Source organism: Sodiomyces alcalophilus, assembly GCF_042370955.1.
Source record: "Sodiomyces alcalophilus JCM 7366 unplaced genomic scaffold ACRALscaffold_1, whole genome shotgun sequence".
NCBI lineage: Eukaryota > Fungi > Ascomycota > Sordariomycetes > Glomerellales > Plectosphaerellaceae > Sodiomyces > Sodiomyces alcalophilus.
Genome location: NW_027263532.1, coordinates 8,329,500 through 8,346,737, shown reverse-complemented (window position 1 = coordinate 8,346,737; position 17,238 = coordinate 8,329,500). Strand labels below are relative to the sequence as shown.

General features: G+C 41.5%; 1 protein-coding gene across 1 annotated transcript; it reads right to left on the bottom strand.

Annotated features, from left to right (window-relative positions):
* Positions 1-5,902: 5,902 nt before the first annotated feature.
* Positions 5,903-17,186, bottom strand: ACRALDRAFT_204892 (uncharacterized protein; the record flags this gene model as incomplete). The annotated part of the gene is made up of 4 exons (XM_071021557.1): positions 5,903-5,958; positions 10,755-10,932; positions 11,265-11,271; positions 17,176-17,186. 4 exons carry the CDS (start codon positions 17,184-17,186, stop codon positions 5,903-5,905), a joined length of 252 nt encoding a protein of 83 aa, XP_070880236.1.
* Positions 17,187-17,238: the final 52 nt, after the last annotated feature.

Genomic DNA, 17,238 nt, shown 5'->3' with positions numbered 1-17,238 from the left:
CATATCACTAATAAGCGTTACCTTCTAGAAGACTATCGGCCTGCGGAAAAGCTTATAACGTTCGATACCGGTAAAGGAGAGTCGGATCCGGTTACCGGATTCGGAACAATAAGGCTAAAAGTCGAAGATCGGGATTATTAGCCGTATACGCTGATTTTAAAGGATATAGCGTATATCGAGGGATATCCTATAACCCTTATATTAGCCCTCCGCCTGCTTCTAACAGGATCGCTTATTACCGGAAGATAGGCGTTAAAAATCAAGGAAAAAGGTAGGACCATTACCCTGCCTTTAAAGAACGTGGGAGGTTAGTTTACCCTCTAACTAACGGAACAACAGAGCTTTTTTAATAGCTCGAGAGCCCCGATTATAAGCGTCGCCGACGCTCGTTTATAGTATAAGCGGCTAGGCTATATAAGCGCCGAAGCCCTTAAACATATCACGACCGCCTATATAGGCGGCACCGTCTCTGGAGGAGGGGACGATTTTCCCCTTATAATAGAGTGCGAGAGCTGCTCCGGCAGTAAGTGTTGCAAACAGCGTACAACTTAATTACGAAAAATAAGCGATCGATCTGTTAATTTAATTGACTCTGTGTAAAATCTCTGATCGTAGTGCTAAGTTCCTGCCCTTATTCCTGCGGCAGATCCACTCCTAGTTTCGGGCCCGGAATAACCCGCTCCGGACCTGCTTTAGGCCAGCCTATGCGACACACCCCCCTAACTAAACAACTATAGGCCAGTTACTTAGTTAACGTTATTCATAGGCCTTTTTTATCGATATATCCCCTTCTATAACGCCCACGTAGCTTTTATCGAATTTCTCTTCTAGTTCTTCTAGATACTCCGGTAAGATCTCCTCTAGCTTATTTATATAGAGAAGTCCCTGTATATCTATTACCCCTACCTATTCCCTAAAGCTTATAAACTTTTCCCTAGACAGGGCCTTTATTAATCCGTTAGCGATTATATCGGCGCTTATAACGTAGCTAACTTTAATCCTCCTACACTATTACGCCTCTCGTAACTAGCAGTTATATATATCCACGTGCCGTAATCGCGTATTTAATTAAGCGATCTCCGCTATTAGTAGGCGTATCGTTTAGCTATTATCGTATCGTATCTTTAATCATGGATCATCGAATATTATACCTATCGCCTCTAATAACCTTTTTATAAATATCCCTTCCTTCGGACCTTATATAAGCGAGAGCAGCTCTGCCTCTGTTTTTTACGTCGTGACCGTTACTTATTTATTAGCTCGCCAGGCTACTATACCTCTAAACAGGCGTATTATAAATACCTGACTGCTCTTACGATTAATTAAGTTATTAGTAAAGGACGCGTCGGTAAACACCTTAATAGAGTCGCTACTACCTAATTCTAAGGCGTAGGTTTATATAGCTAGTAGATATCGGATTAAATAGTCGGCTAAGTCATAATACTAACGGCTTAGGTTTATATTGAATCTATAGAGTCGTGATACTATAAAGGCGATATCGGGGCGTATAATCACTACGGCGTATAGAACTAATCCTATCTTTCGTTAATAGCTTTTAATAGTGGTAGACTTCCCTGCGTACGGCAGTAGCTCTGCCGGCTTTATAGAGCTTATAGGCTTATAGTTAGATACCGTTAATAATAGATATCCTACCTTCACGATATAATCGCGTTATAACAGCTATATCTGCCTTAAGGGACGGTCCCGAATAACCTTAATCCTAAGGAACCACTATAGTGGCTGCCCGCCTTATAGGGCGTAGTGCTTTCGTAGGCTCGCGATAGCCTATTCTATCTCTTCCCTAAAGTCTTTGTTAAAGCCGATCACGATATTATCTATATAGAAGAACAGGATCAGCCCACGGCGTATAAAGCAGCAGGGCTCTTACGGCACTATCTTAAACCCGTCTCTTTTCAGCACTTCCATAATATGCTTTTGCCATAGTAATAAAGATTCCCATAGCCCGTATAACGGCTTCTTCAGTAATAATAATTAACCCGGCACCGCGGTCCCGGGCAGGAACCGTATATATATATCGTAGGGCAGAGGGGCGTGCACGAAAGCGTTAACGACGTTATACTATATCAAAGATAGGTTAAAGCGAGCGGCGATCGCTATTAACGATCTAAAGGAGCGACCGGCAAGAGTGGCTATATATATATCTTCTAACGAGTCCTAATACTATTAATCTCCGCGGAATACTAATCTAGCCTTATACTTCTATAAAAAGCCATACTTATTAAACTTATAGGTTATCACCTATATATAGCTAAGCACTTAATGCCCCTTCGCCCTATCTTTCGGCACCGCGATCTATAAGCCTATCTCTTTATAACTCTTTAGGTAATCCTTTTAGGCTTATCGGAACAGGATTTCGTATAGGTGGTTTTTAAGGTCTTATTAACTTCTCGGAGGGGCCGGCAGTTACTTACGGTATATCTTATGGTAGGGTCTTTTAAGTGCCTTTTTAATTTTTAACTTCGTTAACGGCTTACTATTTAAATTACGGACTAATAGGGTATATCTTCCCGCGTTAAAAGCAGAGATCCAGACTCGGCTACTGCTATAGCTTCGAAATTTAGCTCCCCCCTTCTTTATAGGCATATAGCCCGTGAAAGCAGCCGCCATAAGCCCTGCCTAATGAGGGGTTTCTAGTGGAGTTAGAAGGTAACTATTATCTAGGCGTTAGTAATTAATCGCGGCTATAGAAGAAGAGTCTTTTTCTAGCTCCGGCCTCGTAGGCTCTATAAGCTCCTCCTACCATTCCGGCCTCTTAGGCGCTATAAACGGTCGTTCCGGCCTCTCGGGCTTTATAAACGGTTCCACTCCCCGAGCCTCGAGGCCGGCAGGCATAGTCCTTAGGAGAGGTTTATTAACCTCGCTGCCTAACTAAAGAATAGGCTCGAAGTGTGCTATTATAAACGTATCGGCTGCCTTATCTTACGGCTCGCCTTGCTTAATTGGATATAACTCTGGCAGGCGGATCTGATTAATAATATCCGCTAGATATTCTTCCGTCAATTAACGTAAATCGTCCTTTACGGCTTCGAGTCTGCCGTTAAAATACTCTTATTCGTTAAAGATAATATCACGTATATGGATAATCCCGTTCCTTTAAAGGCCAGGAACCTAAATACGGTAAATATTAGTTAAGTCGTACCCTATAAGGTAACCGATATAGGCCCAGGGCGCTAGCCGATTTTAAAGCTTTCCAGACCTTATCAGAGCTACTCTAGTCATAGGAGAAGCTTTATAACCAAAGGCCCGAAGGTGCCCTAGTTACGGCTTACGTTAATAAATAACCTCGAATAAGGTCTTCTAGCTAAGGCGTTATTTAGGCGTTCTGTTTTATACGTACACGGTAGTAGGAACGACTTTAACCCATAGGAAATCGGGCAATCGGGAGTATATTCGTATAGCTCGTGCCTTCTACACTATAACAGCCCTAGATCTTTCGGCACCACTATTCTATATAGGGGTCTCTGCTAAAAAGGACTCTAATTAGATACCAAAACCCTTAGTTAAGCCCTGTATTTTAAGCGATTATATTAGTTGGTTATTATACTTAAACACCCGTACCTGCCGCTTAAATTAACTCTGAACCTATCGGATATATTAGTTTATAACTGTATAGATATCGGAAGCCCTCTTTAACGTTATAATATAGTAGGCCACGAATCCGCTATATCGATCCGTAAAGAATATAATCCGTATATATCCCTTGGCGGTTAGTAGGAACTCCGTGAAATCGATCGCCTACCTCTCGCCGGCGTAGCTTAGAACTATACGGGTCCCCCGGCTAATCTAATAACTTATCTTCGATTAAGTATAGGCGTCGCACTCTACCGTTCCTGGCCCCTTTAGTTTAACGCCCTATAACTGCTCTTCTAGTTACTTTATTATATTAGTGCCAGTATACCCTAAATATGGATACTATAGGTTACTATCGGCTTAGCTAGCTACCCTCTTAAGCGGTTTTCGGATTAGTAGATTCGGGGCTAGAAGAGTAGTAGTAACGGGGGCGTTAGTAACTAAAAACAGCTCTATCCCGGTTTAATTATAGTGGACACTTAGCTTATAAAGAATTAATCGATCACGGCGGCGTATATAATCGTTTAGCGGCTCCTAATCCTACTAGTAACCGTTCTAACGTATCTTCTAATTAGAGACTAGGTTATAGACAAAACCTTCGTAATAGGCTACGTCTTTTAACCGGAACTTTATTAGGCCGGCCGTTCCTTCTATTATAATAATAACGTCTCTATATCCTTAGATCGGCACCGTTATAGTACCGGCGATTATAACATTACCAGGGCGGGCCAGTCTATAATCTATAAATCTGCTTCTATTATAGAAAACGTGGAAGGTGGCACCTAAGTCTAGTATAGCGGACTACCGCAGAGGATATACGGCGGCTAAGAGGGCGGCCGCCGGAGCTTCTAGCCGGCATAGCTCGGAACGGACGGTATTTAACGCCTTACCTTACCCTTTACAGGATATATTCATAAGCTTTTCTAGCTTTATAGTCTTCTTGATTTTAAAGAAGACCTCGTTATTATTATTATCGGTTACTTTACCGCCGCCACCGACTTTATTATTATTATCGGTTACTTTATAGTTAGTAACGGCGGTCCTCTTCTTTTTATTTCGGGACCTAATCTTCTCCACGGCGCCTTATAGGTCCCGGTCTATCCTAAAGGACTTCTCCACGAGCCTCCTAACCGAGTCGTTAGCCTAGAAGCCCTCTAGTGCTAACTCTAGGAATAGTATCTAGTAGCCCTAGAGATCGTGGCCGCGACGGAAGCACGCGGGGCACTCATCCTTATAGAAAAGGGATTACCGGCGCTTAGAGCTTATACGGTTAGTTAACTTACCTTTAGGGTAGGCACTACGGCCCCGCTAGGCTCTAGTCCGGGCTCCGGTCCGGTTAGCCCTCTCGGCCCGTTATACCCCTTTATCGTCGTTACCTTTAAGGTTTAGGGCCAGGAAGGCTATAGTTCTATGGCTTCGAGTAGGCAGCACGTTAAGTTATTCCGCCGCCTTCTTCCCTTCCGCGATAAGGGTTATCGCCGATACTATTTTAAGGTCCAGCGTTGCTTCCTTTATATCCACCTAGTTACCTAGGGCAGGTCGTATAGCGTTAAAGAAGTCGTTAATCTAAATCTCCCGGGGCTCGTTATGTATCCTAATATTATAATAGTCCTAAAGCCGGTCCTAATAATCGTCTAGCTAGGCGCCCACCTTCCGGGGGTTAGTGGGTGGTTTATTCTTATATAGATCATAGTTCTTTTAGGAGTCTTTTATATAGGTCGCGATATAGGGTACTGCGTCGGCTTACACTATTATATAGATCTTTTCCGGGGTCGTGACCTTTATCAGGGCCTTCCGTCTCTTCGCCGCGATAGACTCCTCTACCCACTTAAGTATACTGTTAATACCCTTCTAATAGGTTTTATAGTCTTTACGATCTTCTTTATATCGGCGGTAGTCTTCGGTATATACGGCCTTACCTGTAACTATTAGCTCGGATATATTAGTGGGTTAACTGTTAGCGTTAGCGATAAAGGCGTAGGAGGTAAATTCGGGACGGGTAGCTCGCTACGGCCTAGGGGCTGGATCGTCAGGGCGTAGGAAATCCCAGATTCCGTTACTTCGGGCCCTGACTTTATAGAGGCGCTTTTATAGCTCTTAGTCTTCGTGGCTCGTATAGATAGTCGTATTTGAGTTTATAGTTATAGCTATAGGCAGCTCGGCGTAAATAGCTTTAATAGGTTATTAAGCAAAAATAAGACTCTTAATTATTATAAACAGCGTATAACTTAATTACGAAAAATAAGCGATCGATCTATTAATTCAATTAACTCTATATAAAATCTCTGATTATAGTGCTAAGTTCCTGCCCTTATTCCTGCGGCAGATCCACTCCCAGTTTCGGGCCCGGAACAACCCGCTCCGGACCTGCTTTGGGCCAGCCTGTGCGATAGTAAGGCCCGGAGACTAATATCACGGCGCACTCCTAACCACCGGCCCATACGCCCTTAGCAGCGTGTAGATATCGATATCTTCTCTAATAACGAGTCCTTTAATAGCCTTGCTAAGCTAATGCTATACCACTACCCCTGCACCCACTTTATCATGGGGGACTTCCTAAAGGACCTTAAGTTAGCTTTTCCATCGGTAACGTCCTTCGAGCTATGCACGGTAAGGTAGTATTACTATCCTATTATAGTAATACGCCTAGATAATAAACGAGCCCTATAAAGTAATATTAATAACTAGGCTTACTAAAGAGAGATCCTAATCGAGAGGTCGTTACCTAATACGGCCGCTTAGAACGCCGGAGCCGAGCGCCACGGGGCCGTTATATACGCTATCGCCCGGGCCCTTACTATCGCCTCCGGCTTCTAGTAAGATATATAGCCGGAGATTATCGCCGCCACGATATATCGATATAATCTGATTCCACGCCGGGACCTTAGGTGGAAGTCGCCGAAGGGTTATATAGACGAATGGGTTAATAAGATAGGCATCGAACGTATTACTAGTACCCCCTTAATCGGCCACCTAAAGAGGTATAGCTGCCGTGCCTATCTATTAATTACTAACTATTAGCGTGGCCGCCGGAAGAATAAGAAGCTCGCGGAGAGGGCTTATATCGGTTATCTGATCGGTTACGAGAGCACTAATATATATTCGACTTAGGTGCTAAAGCTCGGAAGGGTCCTGCACATAAGAGATATGAGCTTTAACAAAAAGATCCTATATAAGGATCGTGATATAGACCCACCTATAGTAATAGAGCTTTTTAAAGAGCTTAATCTGCCTAATTATGCCGAAAAGGACGCCCTAGAGACCGTTAGCGTGATGCCGATATACGATTAATTTATAGTGATATAGCAGAATACGACGATAGAGTCGTTCTAAGATATTAGAAGGCCGGAGTAGCTTAAAGTAATTAAAAGAGCTATAGCTATTAAAGCAGTTAAAGAAGTTAAACAGGTTAAACAAAAAGAGGTTAAAGCAGTAGCTATTAAAGTAACAGAAAATTCGACTCCCTCGCCTAATTCTGGGGGGGTGGATAAGTTACTATAGCGATCGTAGGCGCCTAAAACGGTAGCTATAGTGGCTACCCGGGTTGCTCCTTCCATTATAGCAGCTACGGCTTAGGGCTCGGCTATAACGCCGGCCATAATTACTGCTATAATTACCTCCAGGACCTCTCCTATAACAACCTCTCCTAAAGCAACGCCCTCTTCTTCTTTTTCTCCTTTTTCCCCTCCTATAATTACGCCTCCAGCTTCACGTTAATTAACGCCTGTAGCAGCTGTTCTAGCTATAGCTATAAGCTAATTACCACCTCTAGCTCCTATAACGTTAGCAGTAATAGCCGCCGCTGCCTTTAACGATGACTCCCATAACGATAATAACTCGGATAAAGATTCCTCTGATTCCGATGACTCTGACGATACTGTTACGCCTGCCGCCGGCGCCGCCGGCACCACCACGACTATAGGTTTATTATCCCCTGATTAGTTAGTTCTGGAGGATAAGATAACGGCTGCTGCCACAGCTACCGTAACGGCAGCCCCGGGCCCTTCCACCACTCCTATAGCAGCTACTTAATAGCTGCCTCCACCGGCTACCTCTATAACGCCGGCTAGCCCTCTATCTTTAGACTATCTAGCGCCGGATACCTGTCTATCCTTATCCACGGCGGGTGCCCTATCTTTATAGCCTTTAGCGCCGGCTACCACGCCGGCAGCCTTTACTCGGCTATAACATAACCGCCGGCTACTATAATAATACGCCGATTCCGCCTTCCTTTATCTTAACCGCTTCGATATACCACAGAAGCCGCTATTACGCCGTGATATACCCGAAGAGACGTCTAATTAGAGCTAGATAATAAGGTCTCCGTATAGAACGTAGTGGGTTATGGCCGCCTCTAAAGAGGTTCAGGCCCTTATTAAAATAGGCACGTTTAAAGCTATTAAGCCGTCGTCTTCCGCCCTTCCGAGCCGCCCTTTAGATCTGATATAGGTATTTAAATATAAGGTTAATCTATCCGGCTACGTTACTAAATTTAAGGCACGCCTCTGCGTTTGTGGTGATTAATAGCCTTAAAATCACCTTAACGCCTACGCCTCTACCCTAGCCGCCAGGACCTTTAAAACGCTTATAGCTATTACTGCCTACTTCGATTTAGAGACCCGCTAACTTAATACCGTTAATACGTTCACGAACGCCCGGCTTAACGAAGAGGTCTATGTTAGAGACCCGCCGGGATAGAATATCTTATAAGCCGCGGTACACGTTATTAATAAGGCCGGATTAGAACCGTTTTTAAGCCTCCTATGCCCCTCGAACCGTGGGATTAACCGGCTACTTCGGGCCCTATATAGCCTGCGCCGTTCTCCTAAGCTATAGCACCAGGAGCTCTCTTCTATTTTAGGTAAGTATGGTCTTATATAGTTAAAGGAGGACGATTGCGTTTTCCGAAGCGATAAGCTGCTTATATTCTTCTATATTAACGATATAGTTCTGCTATATCCTAAAGAGTATATTAATGCTACCGAAGATCTAATTAAGTAGCTATAGGAGCGTTTCTAGATTCGGGATTTAGGTCCTATTAAGTGGTTCCTTAGTATTGGGGTTATAAGGGATCGTTAACGTCGAAAGCTATAGTTATCACTTAATAATTATATTAACAAGAAGATAAAGGCATTAAATATTATGACTAGCCGAAGAGTCACCACGCCGCTCGCCTTTCCGGATACGCTAGAACCGAATAGCTTATAGGCGTTAGAGGACTCTATCCACCTATATCTATAAAAGGTCGGATTAATTAATTACGCCGCCTATTAAATAAGGCCGGATATCGTAAAGGCTGCTTCTAGATTAGCCGAATTCGCTATTAATCTATCCGGTTAGTATCACGAGGCCGCTAATAGGTGCCTTAAGTACCTTGACTTAACGAGGTCTCCCTGCTTATCCTTTAGGCCACGGGATTCCGATAAAAACCTAGCTAAATACGCTCTTTTTTATATAAGCGACGCCGCCTTTAGAGACGATTATAAGACTCGGTATAGTTCCTAGGGATATATAACTATGCTTTTTAAAGGGCCTATCGACTAGAAGGCGAATAAGTAAATAAGCGTTATAATATCCAGCACCGAAGCAGAACTCGTAGCTCTGAGTGCCGCCACCCGGTAGTATATCGCGACGCTGCGTTTAATAAAGGACCTGACGTTAACCTTTAAGGCTAACCCTATCACTATCTACTACGATAATAACCAGGCCCGTTAACTGCTGGAAAGCCCTTGCCTATAGGTGATATCGAAATTAAAGTACCTGGATATCCAGGCCCTATGGATCCGGCAGATTGTATAACGCCGGGAGATTATTATTAATTAGATCGCTACTAATAAGATAGTTAGTGATAGGATAACGAAGGCGTTACCGCCGTAAAAGTAGGCTACGTTCGTTAAGATACTTAGGATAGAAAAGAGCTCTGCCGGCTCCGGCTTAATTTAATCGGATTAATTACTATTAACTTAACAGTGGTTTGGATTGGATTACGATCGTAATTAACGATCGTTAGATTGACTATAATTATATGATAATTATCACGTTGTTTTTGGGATTATAATAAGGCACGAGCTGTTTAACAAGCCGTTGACCTTTGGATTGATATCTAGGCTTAAATATCCTAGACTTTTAAGCTTTAATTCGATTAGAACAGTTAGGATTAATCCTGCGGCTCTGGGGGGGTGTGTTAGGCATTTGTGCCTCAATGCCCCGATAGCCTGTTGGGTATATTCGCAGAGCCACGTCGTATACTGCTCCGAATACGGCGGTACTTCTATTAGATATATTATAGTATTATTTCCCCTCTTTTACCTATATATTTGACATCGTAGACTGGTACTCTTTTATAGTCTACAATGAACACAAGTCATACTTCGTACGATATTAGTGTCCTGATAGGTACTCTGTTAGGCATTTGTGCGTAAGATCCCCGAAAGGCCGTTGGGCTATAATCCAGCGCCACGTTAGTATACTGCTCCGAATACGGAGGTATTTCTAATGGATATACTATAATGCTTTTTTGATATAATTAATATCGTGGACTCGTATCTTTTTATAGTCGATAATAAATATAAGTTGTACTTGATATAATATTAGTATCCTAATAGTTATAAGCCCGGCGCTCTAGTACACGCCTTTATTCCGGTCGATCTAATAGTTTTAGGCTCTATGCCTCTCTTTTAAAGCCCTCCTTTTAAAGCTATCGCGATTACTATATTAGGCTTCTTTTTTTACTTCCCTGCTCTCTTACGGATAGAGTCGTCTACTAGCCTATCCACCTGCCTATTATTACTAACCCCTTTAGCTATCTATATTATTCCACCCTTTTCTTTATAACGCTTATTATATTACCTCTTTAAATATAAAGGTAAGGATATTTCGACTAGGGCAAGAAGATATTCCGACTCGGGTCTATATATTAGCAGCTGCTATACGTAGCTATAACTATTAATTAAATATTTAATAAAGCAGTTAGTTATAATAGCTTTATCGCTAATCGGTTTAGTTTTATCTATATAGGTAATAACTATAAAAGGCTTCTACTATAACCTCTTCTATGTCCTTATAACCTTATACTATATGCCCCTCGCGGGCACCCTGGACTTCCTCCTCTCTTACACTACGGCTATTATTATTATTACTATTATTATTACTATTATTATTACTATTATTATTATTATTATTATTATTATTATTATTATTATTATTATTATTATTATTATTATTATTATTATTATTATTATTATTATTATTATTATTATTATTATTATTATTATTATTATTATTATTATTATTATTATTATTATTATTATTATTATTATTATTATTATTATTATTATTATTATTATTATTATTATACCTCGTTCTATTCTTCGAATCAACGCTTAACCTCTTTGTAAAACTCCCGAGCCTCTTCCTCCTCTTGTTCCTACTAGAGGGTTATCAGATTAACGGATTAGTAGATTTATAGAAGGATTAAAGGGTTAATAGATAAGATAAAAATTAATTAACGATAAAGCTATTATAACTAACGACTTAATTAAAAATTCAATTAACGGTTATGGGAAGTTATACGAGCTGCTAATATATAGATCCTAGTCGAAATATCCTCACGCTTTGTTTATAGTCTCCTCCTTCTCCTATTCCACGCTATTACGATAGTTTCCGTTATTCTGACCTCGTCCACTAATTACTACTAGTATGTATAGGTAATAGATGTCGCCCTCTCTAATAAAGTTAAAGAGCTCGTGGACCCCGATCTTAATAATAAAAAAAACGCTCAAAACGTCTCTAATAGGTGAGCCCCCCTACTAAAGGATCTGATTAAAAATAGGATTAGAAACATAAGCTATGAGTCTACGTCTATAATAGATATAAGCAGGAGAAGGCCGCGATTAAGGAGGTCCTAGACTATATTACTAAGACCGTGAATAGGGGCCTCGCAAAGGTCTATGCCGATAAAGACCACCCAAAGGAAATACAATGAAACCTAAAGGCTTCTCTTAAACGAGTACCACTATTTATACCTGCCTTATCTAGTATTTATAACCCTCTTTATCCTATTTAAGAAGGTTACGCGAGCCCGACTAGCAGTCTATATATACTATAATCTTAGCTATAGATATTCCGTACCGGTATATAGTAGGTTATATAATTATAATAGACTTTTTATGCAATAGGCGTTAATTACTATAACTTATACTTAATACTAACTCGCCTTCCTAGTTATTTTCCTACTTTTAGAACTATTAGTGCCTACCTCCTATCTATACTATAAATATTAATAGACTGTAATTTCCCACCTATAGCCTAGGCTATCGCGCAGGCGGCCGTTATGCCGGCACCCTCCCGTCCACTATACCCCCCCCCTACCCCCCCCGATACCCTAACCGGAGTCGGCTCTCGCCCTCCCACTCCCGTGATAATAGCCGCCTTAAACGTAATCACTGTAATAGAAGGCTCGGTCTTTAAATCCCCTAGGAAAAGGCTCTTTATATTAGAGACTGATTAGAAGGCCTGGATAGTTTAATATTTAGCCTATAATCCTGGGGTGAAAGTGGGGCTAAATTAAATTGCTAGGCTCCCTAAGTGCTATAGCTATTTCGTATATACATCTTAAGTAGCTAAATCGGACTAGTATTGTATATATTTATATAGTCAATTAACTTAGGGCTTAATCAGGCTTAATACATAAAACTCTATTTATAATCCAAATAACTATTATTATAGCTAGCGATAGACGCTATAGATCCGAGCTGCCATAGCAGGCCTTTACTTTGCGTGATAAGGATCACGAAGCCCTTATCGCCCACGCCTTCTTAAATAGCTATAGCGTTACTAAATACTAATAGTATTCTTTTAGTAATAATCCGATACGAATCACGTACCTTTTAGGAAGGGTCGGGTACTACGGCTCGAGAGGCCTTAACACACGAATCTAAGCACCGGCAGACGTTAACGCAGATACCCGGTTACCCTTTTAGAGTTAATCTCCGCCTTAATAATATAGGCTGGTTTATTAAAGCTATTATAAGCCGTAACGAATATAATCATGCTTAGGTGAAAGCCACCACCTTCTCTTAATCTCGCGTCTAGGGCCTTCGGATATATAGGCTTAAGGTTATCTCTATATATAATACCGGCGTTCGGCCCCGGGATATTATAATAACCCTCTATAATCTATAATATCCCGGAAAGGAGGCGTTATATGTAACCAGGGCTAATATTATAAACCTACTCGGCTAACACTACCGCGAGGAGCTTATAGGAAGAACCCTATTATAGGGGCTTTATAAGGTATACCCACTATTCTTACTATTATTATCTAATTATATACTAATTTATTAGTAAATTAATATTAAAAGTCACTTCTTATACCGCGATTATCGTGATAGCCAGGATCGGATTTAATAACTCTTTATTACCCCGAAATAGTAAATCACGCTCCTATAATAAGCGTCTGATATCGTTATTATCGACGTAACGTATAAAACTAATAAGCTTAAGATACTGCTACTTAAGTTCTACGGTATATCCTCGCCCTAGGAGTGCCTTTACTATACTATATTATTATAGACTAAGAACTCGCCCTAATAAACGTACTAAAAACCTATATTAACTTAAGGCTAATTCTTAATATTCTATACTAATAGTATATTAATATAAACGTGCTTATAAAGACTAAGGCCTTTTTCCCTAAGGCTACTAGGTTATCGGATAGCAGTAGTAAGCGCTATCTATCGTTTAAGGACTTATTAAATATAAGCGGCTGGTTATAGGTTAATCGCACTAAGTAAGGCCGAATAATTATATTAGCTAGAATTAAGGGAAGGACAGGAAAAGGTTTATAGAGGAGTATAGGATTTGCTAGGTTTATACGAATCTACGGTAAGGGTAGCGCGAGGTCTAAGCGTTAGACCTACGCACTGATTAGCGGTTCCGGCCTTATCCAGGAACTATACGTTTAAGGGGTTAACCCGTGATATTCCCCCCCTCCCCCCCCTCTCGGGTCGCGATAACTAAGGGCCGGTCCCCTTTTATCCTAATACCGCCCGAGGAAGGCGTGTATCCTCCTTTATATTAGGCCGGTTCGCGTCGCGCGTTATTTATAGCGGCTTTACCCGTAGGTCGTCGGTGCTCCGCGCTCCGCCGTGTGCTTATTAGTTATATTAAATAACCCCCGGTTACTCTTTCTCCTTTATTCATAAACTACTATAATAAGTATCTCCGTAGGCTTTTATTATATTCTATTATTTAATATTATAGTATAAGCGTAGTTTTACCCGGAATTTTATTTATAGTTAGTTTTTCCTTTTATAAGCCTATAATGCTATTTTAGTAGTAAGCTCCGTTACTAGTTCCGTGCTAAGAGCCTTATTATTCTATACTAACTCACGGCGTAGTTATTCTATCCTTATAGTTATTTTATTAATCCTATAATTTATATCTTTTCGATTATCTCTCTAACTATTATAAGTTTCTTAACGGGCCCTTATATTAAGCTGGCTAGGAACTGGCTAATAGAGTGCCTTTAGATATCTGCTCCCCGCTATAATGCCCGCTATACCCGTAAGGGCACCGCCGACGAATAGTTAGTTACCAGCGATATCGCACCCTCCCCCCCCCCCCCCCCGCCTCTAATAATAAGGCATAAGGTTAATCGGTTAAAAGCGTTGCTAAGGAGGCTGTCGCCGCTATAGCGAATACCGGTAAGCGTTTAGCCGAAAAGGAGGTTCGTAATAGGGCCTAGTACTTTACCGCGAGGATCCTATTAACTCTCTGGCAGGCCATAACGCCTTCTAAGCGTTAGTATAGCCTAGCCTATCCCCCTAGCCGCCCTCGCGACGCCTTCTATTAACCTTATATTAATTGTATAGCTAGTATTAAACAGAAATTTAACTAAATATATTATAACTAATCTGGGCCTAGCGCCACTTATAGTTAGCCTAAATACTACGAATATACTATAGGATCCTACGCATACCGCCCTATAAGTTCCTTATAATTTATAAGCGAGGTTATTACGACTAACCTTCTTAGCTCCCCGCCGCCGCCGTTTAGCTTATATAGCCTATAGCTAAAGCGGGTCGTGCTATATATAATAAGAGACCCGTTATTCCGACTATACCACTTGGTTATTCCGACTGTAGTTCGGTTATGGGCCTATATATTTCCTATTTCGGAATACTATTTTCCACACATAAGTTCGTATAATTATTATGATTATAGACCACTATAACGCTGTTTTTGAGCTTTTTACGTAGGAGCCAATTCAACGCCTTAAGTTAATTAAAGGCAGTAGCAGATATAATCTTGATAACTCGGATTAAGAACTGTTATTCTATATTATAGTTAAATACCACTAATTAAGGCCACGTTACGGAATCCAGCTCCCTATCCATCTATTACTCGTATATCTAACTACTACTGCTGTTACTGTTATAATTAACGGATAGCTTATCTATTCGATAAAAGCCGATCGTAGTATCGATAGCTTTACTGCCTCCTCTGCCTCCACGGCCACGGCCACGCCCACGGTTATCACGACTGCCTTGTTATTATGGGTGTTGCTGCTGCTGCTGCTACTATGTAAACCTCGCTATCGCCACGATCGTAACAGAGCTCCTTCCGTCGATATCGGCCGCTTTTATCCTTATTAGAGGATCGACGGATTATAATGGTATATCCGTATTCCTTTACGTGGTTATTTATAGAGGCTAAAAGATCCTTAAATTCTTCGTAGCCTAAGGCAAAGAAGATAGGCGGCAGGAGCGTTATCGCGGCGTTAAACGGATTAACGGATTAACGGATTAATAGATTAATCGATTAATTAATAGAATTAATGGATTAGACTACGATTAAAATTAACAATCGAACAGGAAGGCGGTGGGAGGAAAGTGGAAAGTTATATTTGATTGGCTATAGATATAGGTCTATAACCGAACTATAGTCGGAATAACTAAGTGGTATAGTCGGAATAACGGGTCTCTATAATAATCCTAATAACGATAATATAAGTATTTCTAAGTCCCTTCCTAGATCGCTACTAACTCTGGTTTAGCTTCGCGAGGCCTTTAAGCTAGCACGTAGTAACTATTATACCTGCTTATCTAAGGTAGCCCCCGCCCCTGCCGCCGCTAACTCCGTCTCTATTAACGATAGTAAGGGTCTCCGCCGCGAGGTAGCGGCTCTCCGCTAAGAGGTTCGCTTATAGGGCGCGGCGATAACGCGCCTCCTAAAGGGTATCCTCGCCGCTCTCTAGAGGGGTAGCGGTCCCGCTACCAGTAATAGGAATAATAATAGTAAGGAGGGCTTAGGCGATAATAGCGCTAAATAAAGTCCTTTACGGAGGTATTTATAACGAGATAATCGCAGACCCACCGGCATATAGTCGGACCGATGGCCGCGCACGGACCACCGATCCGAACCTATCTCTGTGCGTGCGTTAAGGGATTAGTTTAATCCCTTAAGTTAAAGTCTTGGTTTAAAGTCAGCGCTTAGTTAACGAATATACCGCGATTACTCTACGGTACTAAGCTATCAAGCCTTTCCTATAATATCTTTTCCTTAACTAAAGTCTATGGACTTTCCTTTCGTTATAATTCTTTAACTTCCACACCTTTAAGGTAGTTAGGCCGAAGATACCACCGAGAAGGACTCGAGGAATAAGCGTCCCCCCGGGGGGAGCTAGCGAAGCGGACGCCGGGTAGCCGCCCGCCGTACTAAAGTTAATAATAACGGTGGCCGAATAGGAACTATCGGATAAAAATAAGGGGTTAACGGATACGCCGGTTACGCTCGGTCCTAAAGATAGTGGTTTATAGGCCGATCGGTAATCTATCGCCGGCCCCTTAACGTTAACGTAAAAGGCGTTAATTACGATGTTTTCGTAATATCTCTAGTAATAAAGCGAGATTAATCGAGTAATTATAAAGAAGCTCGCTAAACGATTAGCGCCCCGGCGCGATTACGAAAAACCGCCGGTATATAATTATACGCTAATTAGAGAGTTATCTATAGTTATAGAAATCGACGATTAGTTAGTAGCGATTAAGGCTAGGAACCAGTTTAGACCTGGTGCCCTAATGCTATAATAGATCGAATAGGCTTTAATAAAGCTCGAATATACCTTCTAAACGTCCTAGAGGCACTATACCCGGAAAATCATTAACCCGAATTAAAACGACTTTACGGCGTTTATTTAGCGAGAGCACCTATCCCGGGATATATAACGGTACTATTACTATAAGGAACTTCGTAAGCTACGAATAACCGGCAATATAACGCTAATAAAGCTATTCGAATAGTAGGATAACCTATATAGGCTATTAGGCCAGGAGATAAGCAGAAGCGAAGAGCGTGCCTATAACTATTTTAGTCGGCTACCCGTATATATTAAGGATAAGATACAGGAGCGGAAAACCGAATTAGACGAGGCGGTAACGCTAGCTTAAAAGGCGTAGCTATTCTAGGATATAAGCCCTATTAAGAAGGCGAGTAGTAAGCGATCGGATACCGGTCGTAAAAGGACCCTATTAAACTTCTAGCGTTTAGACGGTCGCTTAAGTCGGGTAAACACCCTAGTAACGGGTCGGCATACGCCCGCCGAGCCAGGTAAGACGGACTTAAAGGGGGCGCCCCTAACGGGTT